General features: G+C 53.6%; 1 protein-coding gene across 1 annotated transcript in view; it reads right to left on the reverse strand.

The window, feature by feature from the left end:
* The window catches only part of MAN2B2 (mannosidase alpha class 2B member 2), a 50,684-nt gene that overhangs the window by 33,664 nt on the left and 6,822 nt on the right, over positions 1-10,198 (reverse strand). Inside the window, exon 4 of the mRNA XM_017539122.2 lies at positions 2,631-2,803. Within this exon, the coding sequence (XP_017394611.1) occupies positions 2,631-2,803 (173 nt within the window). The remainder of the gene's footprint in view (positions 1-2,630; positions 2,804-10,198) is intronic.

Genomic DNA, 10,198 nt, shown 5'->3' on the forward strand with positions numbered 1-10,198 from the left:
TCGACTTACTGCAACCTCTACCTCCCGGGTTCAAGCGATTGTCTTGCCTCAGCCTCCCAAGTAGCTGGGATTACAGGCACCTGCCACCACGCCTGGCTAATTTTTGTATTGTTAGTAGACACAGGGTTTCGTCATGTTGGCCAGGCTGGTCTTGAACTCCCGACCTCAGGCGATCCGCCTGCCTTGGCCTCCCAAAGGGCTGGGATTATAGGCGTGAGGCACCATGCCCAGCCAGAAGTGGTATCTTTACAGAAGTAATCAAGTTAAAATGAGGTCATTAAGGTGGACCCCAATACAATAGGACAGGTGCCCTTAGAAAAAGGGAAAATTGAGACACAGACATGCACAGAGGGAAGATGATAGAGGGCACTGGGAGAAGAGGGATGTCCACAAGCCAAGGAGAGAGGCCTGGAGTAGCCCCTTCCCTTGCACCTTCAGAGGGGGGCGTGGCCCTGCCGACGCCTTGACCCTGGACTTCCAGCCTACAGAACCGTGGGACAATGTTTCTATTGCTTAAGTTACCAGTCTGTGATGCTTTGTTACGGCAGCCCCAGGAAACTAAGACACCATCCCATAAGGTTGCTGTGAGGGTTAAAAGAAATGCAAGATGAAGCCGGGCACCGCGGCTCCCGCCTGTCACCCCAGCACTTTGGGAGGCTGAGGTGGGTGGATCGCTTGAGGCCAGAAGCTTGAGACCAGCCTGACCAACATGGTGAAACCCTGTCTCTACAAAAAATACAAAAAAAATTTATCTGGGGTTGGAGGTGCACGCCTGTAATCCCAGCTACTTGAGAGGCTGAGGCACGAGAATCGCTGGAACCCAGGAGGTAGAGTTTATCGTGAGCCGAGATTGTGCACTCTAGCCCGGGCGACACAGTGAGACCCTGTCTCCAAAAAAAAAGAAAAAGAGATGACGGATGGTAGGGCCTGGAACCAGGCCTGGCACTCCCACGGGCACGATGGAGGGCAGCGTCTACCACGGTGGTGGCTGCTACTTAAGTCTTGTAGTAATAGCTGCCCACACACCCTGAAGGGTCAGGGCGTCGCTGCTAACTCTTCTCCCAGCTGAACACGCCCTGCCATTCCTCTGGCCGTGAGCCCCTGCTTACTGAGTGCCATTCTGCTGTCGTCCCTGCTGGGGGCCCACAGAAGGAATAAGCCCACCTCTGGGCCAGCTGAAGCGGATAGGTGTGGGTAACACCCCCCATGGGCACCGAGGAAGGAGAACTGTCCAGACCCCAGGCACAATTAGTGCCTGAAGAATATCTTAGTTATAGTGTTATTACTCAGCTACTTCCTTTATATAATCCTTTATATATAATCATATATTAGTTTATAGAATTAGTGCCTGAAGCATAACTCACTGCTTACATATATCTAGCTTATATAATCAGACTTAATACTTATATCTAGCATACTCAGTTCTATGTAGTCAGAGCTGTACCGACACATTTAGTGCTGATTTACAGAATCCTTCTATATAACCATATAGTAGTTTGTAGTAGGAGGAATGTCTAGAGCAGTCACAGAACAGAAGCAGTACATGGGAAACAGCCAGACCAGGACAAGAACCAAAGACCCAGGCGGTGGCGTCCCTGCCTGAAAGGACATACGCTGTATGGCAGGCTTGGAGCAAGAGCCTCTCCTCCTGATAAAGGAGTTGTAGCACCTCACATCCAGTTCCTGTGGAAAGCAGGCCTCAGGCCTGAGATCCTGGAAATACCTGAGGGAGAAGAACCCCTCTGGTGTGACCATTCACGGTGGCTGTGCACCCTGTCAGCCTTTTGGCACTTCTGTGCTGCCTCAAATCATCCTCCCGTAAATATCTTAAGAGAAGAACACAAATCTGTCAGCTCCCACTGCATTGGCTTACAATATCCTTCTATTAGAAATCCTTTGAAGTCTCCAGCCCCTAGATAAGAAGTGTTGCACACGACACCTGTTGCACCCAGCCCACCTCCTTGCCTTGGTGACTTAATGGGGGTGGACCTCTTTTCTGTACACGACCCTCTACTACTGCACACTGCACGGACCCCTACTGCGCACGGCCCACCTCTCTGCCCAGGTGACATAATGGGGTGGCCCCCTCGCTTGTGACTCATGTGATTATGTATGCCCTAAGCCTATAGATGATGACCTCACTGACGACCCTGCCCCCTGCTTGTACCTAATAAATACAGATGCTTCTGTGCATTTGGGGCTCTCGCTGATCTCTGATCACAGGTGGTGTGGCCCCCCAAGTCCAGCTGCTCTTCTCCAGTTCTTCAGTGTCCTGTCTCTTTACTTCTCGGATCCTGCACCTCAGCACAGCATAAGGGACACCCCACGACCCTGTGGGGCCCAACAGCCCTACAGATAGGGGTCTGGAAGCGGGAGACCCCCATGCTATGCCTGCAGCTCTGTGAGAAGCTGGGCATACAGGGAAGGGGGGCCTCCTGGTGGAGGAGACAGCGAGAGCAAAGGCTAGGGGACAGCCCCGTGGTCTATGTGGCTGCCAGCCCCGTGGTCTATGTGGCTGCCAGCAATTCCCGAGCACGCCGGCGTAGAGCAGCAGCTTTCCACCATGCTCTGACCCATGGAGGGAAGGAAGCTGCGGTGGCGGGGCGGCAGCAGTCACGGCACACACTCACCTGGGCCTCCTGCATGGCTGCCTTCAGGTCGTAGTCGATCCTGGAGCCGAGGTGGGCATTGAACCCTGCCAGCGCAAACAGGGTGGGGGTCGTGGCAGAGGCGCCAAACGGGTCAACGTGCCAGGAGAACTGTGGCCGGATCCCAAATGTTTCATAGAGAAACCCGTGTCCTTCTGCAAAGACAGCATCGCCCGCTGGTGTCTGGGGGGTGGGCCTGCGCCTCTCACCCCCACGCTCACCCCAGGGGACCCTCCCCGCCCAGTGGGCTGCAGTACCAGGCAGGGCCATGCAGAACTGCAGAGGTGAGGATGTTAATTATTACCTTTTAATCTGGTGAAGCACACGTAACATACGATCATTTCCAAGTGTATAGCTGAGCGGTGTTAGTATATTCACACTATTACACAACCACCACCACCACCCCTTTCCAGAATGTTCTCCTTTTCCCAAAATGAAGCTCTTGTCCTCATTAAACACTAACTCCCCATGCCCCTCCCCCAGCCCCCGGCACCCCCATTCTACCCCCCGGACTCTGTGAATTTGATGATCAATTAGATACCAGTGGACTCACACAGCATTAGTCCTTCTGTGACTGATTTCACTCTGTATAATGTCCTCAAGGTTCCTGCATGTTATAACATGCAGGGGTGAGCATTTTTGTGTGAACTTGGATAGAGCATGGATTTTGATGATGCTATGGAGGTCTTGGACATCACCAACAATAAAGGGTTAAAGGTGAACTTCAAACCTAAGCATGTGGTGGTTCAAAAGACATCCAAGACCAGCAAGGTAGCTCACGCCTGTAATCCCAGCACTTTGGGAGGATTGCTTGAGCCTAGGAGTTTGAGACCAGCCTGGGCAATACAGTGAGACCCTGTCTCTACACATGCACACAAAGTAAAAAAAAATTAGCCAGGTGTGGTGGCAGATGCCTGTAGTCCCAGGTAGTTAGGCTGGGAGGAGGCTGAGGCAGGAGGATCGCTTGAGCTCAGGAGGTTGAGGCTGCAGTGAGCTGTGATCCTGCCATGGGGCTTCAGCCTGGGAGACAGTGAGACTGTGTCTCAAAAAAGAAAAAGAAAAGACATCATAAACTATTGCTTTCTTCAAGGGGTGAGGCGTAGGGCCTAGAGGGTGGCCAGATGCAGTGAGTCCCTTCTAACAGACACAATGAGGCAGAAGTGCCTGTGTGCCCCTGAGGCGAGATGAAGGGCACGCAGCCTCCACTGTGGCAGCTCTCACCTGCTCTCCTGGGTCACTGCACTGGGGAACCAGCTGCTGTGCCATGAGCAGTCACACAGTGAGGAACCGAGGCCTCCCCTTACAGCTGTGGGAGCCAGCCTGGAGCAGATCCTCCAGCCCCAGTCCAGCCTTCAGATGACACTGCCCCACCTGACTCCCAGATGGGAACTTCTCAAGAGGTCCAGAGGCAGAACCCCCTGGCTAAGCCACTCCTGAGCTCCTCACCCACAGGAGCTGTAGATATGAAATGTCTGTTCTTGGAAGTCCCTGAATTTTGAGACAATTTGCCACGTGGAAATAGATCACAAATACAGATGGCTCCATGCCAGAATCACCCAGCCGTTCATTTACTCGTTTATTACTGAAGAGTCACCATAGTGAACCAGATATTGGGTTCCGTGCTGCAGGGAGAAAGAAAACCCCATACTTGTATAAGCCATTGATTAACATTCCCCAAGTCTTTCCCCCAAATATAATCTTTCTAATACTTTGAGAGATGGGTGTTATAATCTGCACTTTAAGATTGGTGAACAAAGCCTCAGAGAACTCTCATAACTGATCTAGAGTCAAACTGCCTTTCACTGCTGAACTCGCAGTCCTGGGGACCCTGGCTGAGGTTCAGATGAGGCCTGGGATGCTGGGACCGAGCAGTGGTCAGACCCATAAGCAAGGCTAAGACAGGGCAGGGGGTGACTGTGGGAGGTGAGGGGTGGGGCTGGCGTCAGAGGACCAGGAGGGAGCACGGACTAGGAGTGTGGGCGTAGGCCGTGTGAGTGTAAGCAGAGACGATGGAGAAGGAGCAGCCAGAGGGTGGGAGGAGCACCGGGGGAGTGCCAGGTACAGGATGAAGGAGGGAGTGGGCAACAGCACGGCACTGAGAGGGGGCAGGAGCTCTGGAGGGTATGGCCTAGCACCAGACAGGGCAGCCGACGGGGGCAGGCTGACAACGGCCAAGTCAGCACCCCTTCTTCACTCGCAGAACCTTCCCTCTGTCGGGGGTACCATGCCCAGCCTCAAGGGATGATCACAGTTGATCTAAGGCAAATATGGCATGCTCACTCACTCCCTCCTGTCAGATATTTGTTCTCTCAGCCTGTGTGGCAGCTGGAGGGGCATTGTTAAGAAACAAACTGGGAGGCCATCAGGCCAAGCTGGCTCCAGGCCTCGGGTTCTTCCATCAGCAAACCCAATCCAATTCACTGTAAACAGGAAAAGAGAACTTAAGCTTGATCCATCAGAAGCTGCCAACAACCTCTAACTAGGGACTGTTCACCATAGGCAAATGTTTTCTGTCTTGCTTCCAGGAGCACCCTATAGAAGTTTTCCCTCGTATTCCCTTAGTGGAGCCCTGAACTGCTCACAGCAGGAATCACTGTTTGTTCAAATAAACGCTAACATTTCAGCGTGTCTAAGTCTATCCAACAGAACAGACTATGGGTATAGAAAGCCCCACTCTTCCTTTTACTGCCTTGAATGTAGTGTCTGGTAACATGATGCCTGGAGCTATGGCAGCCATATTGTGACCATGAGGGTAAGGACATGAGAATCACAGATATCAAGGTACTGCAGAACCAGTCCCAAACTATCCCTATCTTGTTACGTAAATGTTCTTAAGACTCAAGTTGCTTTGTTACAGGTAGTTAGACAACCATGAGTGGGGCACAGGAGGGCCCTCCCCACCCACTAGGAATGTTGGGTGATACTTTGGCAATGATCTCGTTGCCTTTCTAAAAGTGATAAATTGGCAGCTGGGCTAGGGAGAGACCATTTCCTGATGGTCCACACCTGTTGTACTCATGTGTTAAAGGAATGCAGGTGCCAGGGAGACGCAACTTCCTGGGCAGGTGCCTTTAGAGACAAAACGGTGGAGTTTGACATTCCAGGGGCACTCCACTGGAAAAGGGAAGAAAGCGTCAGATAGGCATGCGTGCAACTTCCTAAACACACTGCACGTGCTCACCTCCCAAGGGTAAGGAGGGTACTGTGCGTGGGGGTAGCCCACCCTCAGAGAAGAATCATGGGAAAAGGGACCAGCCTATAAATTCCTAGGATCAAGGACCCACACAGCACTTGACCTTCACATGCCCACTTGGGACTCTTCCAAGCATATTTTCCTTTCTTTCTTTTTCTAAAGCCTTTTAAAATAAACTTCCACTTCTGCTCTAAAACATGCCTCAGTCTTTTACTGCCTTATGCCCATCAGTTCAAATTCTTTCTTCTGAGGCAAGAACTGAGGGTGCTGCAGACCCGTATGGATTAGCTGCTGGTGACTTGGACCCCTTCCACCAGTAACAGCTTTACTCAGGTTTTCTGGCCCTCCAGCAGAAAGCATTCCTGAGACTTCAAGGTGATTCATGGCTGAAACTGCTACTTGACCTCCGATATACACCCTGTCCTTCTTCCTTTTAGTAACAGAACCACACGCTCCTTCTTGGTTTTAGCAGAGCACATGGGCTGCAAGCCAGATAATACATTCCCCAGCCTCCTCTGCATCTGGTAGAGGTCACATGACACCACTTTGGCCAATGGGCTGTGAGCAAAATAATAGACTCCATTTCCCAGCACTCCCTGCAGTTGAGGGAGGCCATGTGACTAAGTTCTGGTCAATTGGGAATGTGAGGAGGGATGTGGGTAGGTTCTGGGTCATCTTTTACAAGGAAGGTGCCTGCCCTGGCTCCACCATTCCCTATCCCCTAGCTGCCGGAAGGACAATGGAGGGGGGTGAGCCAGCCTCAACTGCAACTTAGGCAGGCAACACCATGGGAGATAGCTGAGCATCAAGCTGGAAGAAGCCTGGATCCCTGGGTCACATCATGGAGCAGGGCCACTCAGTCACCAGAGCGGCCTGCACTGCAGACTCTTCCACAGGAAAGAAACACACCTTCCCTCTTGTTAGGGTCACTTGGTCTCTGCTCAAGCTGCTGAACCAGTATCCTCACCAGTATAATGACCAGGTCATGAAGAAGCTAGCCAGCATGTGGAGGGCAGAGGCCAGGCTGCAGGGGCCAAGGGTTAAGTAGTGGGAGGTGGTGGCGGGTGAGGTGGTGGTGGGAATAAATAATATTGCTCCAGCCTGAGCTGGAGAAGCTTACTTTATGATCATGTTGAGGACAGGAGTTCAGGACCAGCCTGGGCAAAACAGTGGACCCCATCTTAAAACAAATAAATAAATAAATTTAAAAAGAGACAATTTAGGTGTGTTTTTAATACTGCTGGGGGCCAGGCTTGGTGGCTCACGTCTGCAATCCCATCAGTTTGGGAGGCCAAGGTGGGTGGATCACTTGAAGTCAGGAGTTCAAGACCAGCCTGGCCAACAGGGCAAAACCTTTGTCTTTACTAAAAATATGAAAATTAGCTGGGCATGGTGGTGCATGCCTGTAGTCTCAGCTACTTGGGAGGCTGAGGCATGAGAATTGCTTGAACCCAGGAGGCAGAGATTGCAGTGAGCCAAGATCGCGACACTGCGCTCCAGCCTAAGTGACAGAGTGAGGCTCTGTCTCACAACAACCACAACAACAAATAAATACTGCTGCGAGGAGTCAGGGACAAGAGAAGGCAGAAGAGAGTCCGTGACACCGGAGAGAGGGGTCGCTGAGTGGGAGGGGTGTGGGCTCGGGGGGCAGGGCCAAGAGCTTGGGTTTGAATGGCCAGGACAGCAGCGGTCATCTAGGATGGCCCCAGGTGTCTTCTTGGCTCTTGCCTGGACCCTTTGCCTCTCAGCACCTCTGAGGCCTGAGCTGGACTTTCACCCCTCAGGATAGGGGTAAGAGGGTCTTTCCCTCTGGCACCTGCCATTCTGCCAGGCCTCTGCTAAGCATCCTGGCTGGGAAGCTGTCCCCTCAGGGAAGGGCATGAAAGCTCTTATCCCCAGGGGCTGCTGCCCACACCCAGCTTTTCTCTGTCACTGTGGTGCTGGGAACAAGTACTTTTCCCCTCACTAGAAATGTCACATCTAAAATTAAGGTGGTGTTGGCGTGCCTGCGGGGAGCAGAAGCTGGGGAGGTAAAGGCTGGAATGGTGAGCTCACAGGCAGGCCCGGCAGCCCCAGTCCCCCAGGAGTGGGTCTTGGCTGAGGAGATGGTTTGGCACCCCAGCTACCCCAAGCAGAAGGTCAGAGGTCTAGAGGCGGTGCCAGCCTGCTCCTGTCTTCCTTTGCTGTCCAGGGCCTGCCTTGAGGCAGGGGATCCACCAAGGTGAGACGGAGGACGAAGGGCCCAGAAGCAGTGAGGGGTGGCCCAGCCCCTCTCACCCCAACACATCTGAGAAAACCAGCCCACTGTGGACATAATTCACAGCCAGAATACCTGGGACATCTGAGATGGGTGGTCTGAAAGGCCACCCAGAGAGTCCAATGCACATGCTCTTCCCCCACCCTCGGGACTACGAGTTAGAGGGGGAGCCTGGGCCAGGCACACGTGAGTCTGAGCACCAGTTCTGCTACCTACTGCATACAGTCCTGTACCTCTGTACCTCAGTTTCCTCAGCTGTCAAATGGGGCAGTGAACAGTACCATCTGCCACCAGGCTGTTCTGAGGCAACCAGGACCTGGCAGATGGGAAAGGGCTTGGCTCAGCCACCAGGGAGAGGGGCCAGCGACATGTAACCTTACTGATGTGGCCAGACTGGGGTCAGATCGGGGACCCGTCACTTAGCTGGTGGTGGGCAAGCTCTGAAAGCATTTGAGCCTCAAACTTCTCTAGAAATAAGCTTTTGTAAGATTACCCATCTACCAGATTGCCCTGAGGACTGAAAAAAATGTGTACATCTTGTACCTAGAACAAGGGGGTTGTCATGTGTCTGTCCCCAGAGGGCCCATGAGCTTGGACAGGTCTGGAAATGGGGGCTCCCAACACCCACTCTCTCTAGTGTCTCTGGGGGCCCTTCCTGCCCCAGAGCAACACAGCCTCAGGTTCCCTGGGGCTTCCAGTTGCCAGGTTGGACCTGCAGGGCCAGCACTGGGGTATCAGCACTTAGGCACAGTGGGCTGAGGCCAGAGGCAAGGTACCCCAGCGGTGGGCACCCCCAGGGCAGGGCAGTTCAGTGCCCACCCCTTGCCTGGCCTTGTCCAGTGAGCACTGGTCTGGGCCAGACCTTATGCTGGGTGCTGAGATGAGTTAGCTGGGGGTCCCTGCCAGGGGCATCTTGAGTTTGGCAGGGGAAGTGGGGAGGTGATACAGAACTGCAGGGACTCGGAGGAGATTCCTGCGGGAGGGGCTTCTCAGCTGCATCTTGAGGAGGAGAGTGGAGAATGAGGGGGAGCACTGTGTGAAATGGCACAGGTGAGATGTGGCGCCGGAGCCTCCTCGCTGGCGCGGGGGGCAGGAGGCAGGTGGGCGACACGCCTACAGTGCCACACGTGCCCTGGCAGTGGGCTTGTGAGGGGTGTGGGGGAGGCCTGCTGGGATGGATCCCTTGCCCACACTTCACACGGGGGAGTGAAAGAGCAGGGGCTGTGGAGTCAGGGAGCCACAGCCGGTGGCCAAGGGCCAGCTGCTCCCTCTCCCAGCCTGAGCCTCGCTCTCTTACCCAGTTACCTCCGGGCCTGTGAGGAGGCAGGGGGACAAGCATGGGCTGAGCTCCTGTCCACAGGGCTGCTTCCAGCACGCCTCCTTCTCATGGAAGGGCAAGTCTAGGGCTTGAGCAAAGTCCAGAAGTAAGGCAGTAGGAAACTGAGATGGGGAAGGCTCCAAATTACACACAGGAAAAGGGAGAGAGTGCCAAAAACACCCTCCGACAACATCGCATTCCACCTGGATGCTTGACAAGTGGGGAAATCAGGGCCCATGCTGTCGTGGAGTGACTGTGGACTTGCAGCTTCAGTCCGTAGGCCTGGACTCAAGTCCTGGTCACCTGCCCTGGAGACAGTCCCTTCATTTCTTTGGGTCTCAGTTTCCACATCTGCAAAGTGAGACAGGGCATCACCCTGCCTCACCATCAGCCTGCCATTAGGATTGGCTGGGGTGAGTGCCTCATGGCAGGCTACTCACCGTTTAGCAAACGTGAGGATGTGCTGAGGACAGCAGACACGGTGGTGAGGAAGATGGTTGTGGTGGTGGTGGTGATGGTGATAACTGTGGAGGTGACGGTAGTGATGGATGTGGTGATGGTGGTGGAGACGGTGATGGGTGGTGATGGCGGTGATCATGGTGATAGTGTTTTCAGAGTGGTGGTGGTGATGGTGGTGGTGATGGTCACTGTGGTGCTGAAGGGTGGTGATAATGATGGTGGTGGGGGGTAGTGATTGTCATTGTGGTGGTCACTGTGCTGGTGAAAGGTGATGGTGCTGATGGTGATTGTCACTGTGGTGGTGATGGTCACTGTGATGGTGA

This window comes from Cebus imitator, unplaced genomic scaffold (assembly GCF_001604975.1).
Source record: "Cebus imitator isolate Cc_AM_T3 unplaced genomic scaffold, Cebus_imitator-1.0 Scaffold117, whole genome shotgun sequence".
Classification (NCBI taxonomy): Eukaryota; Metazoa; Chordata; class Mammalia; order Primates; family Cebidae; genus Cebus; species Cebus imitator.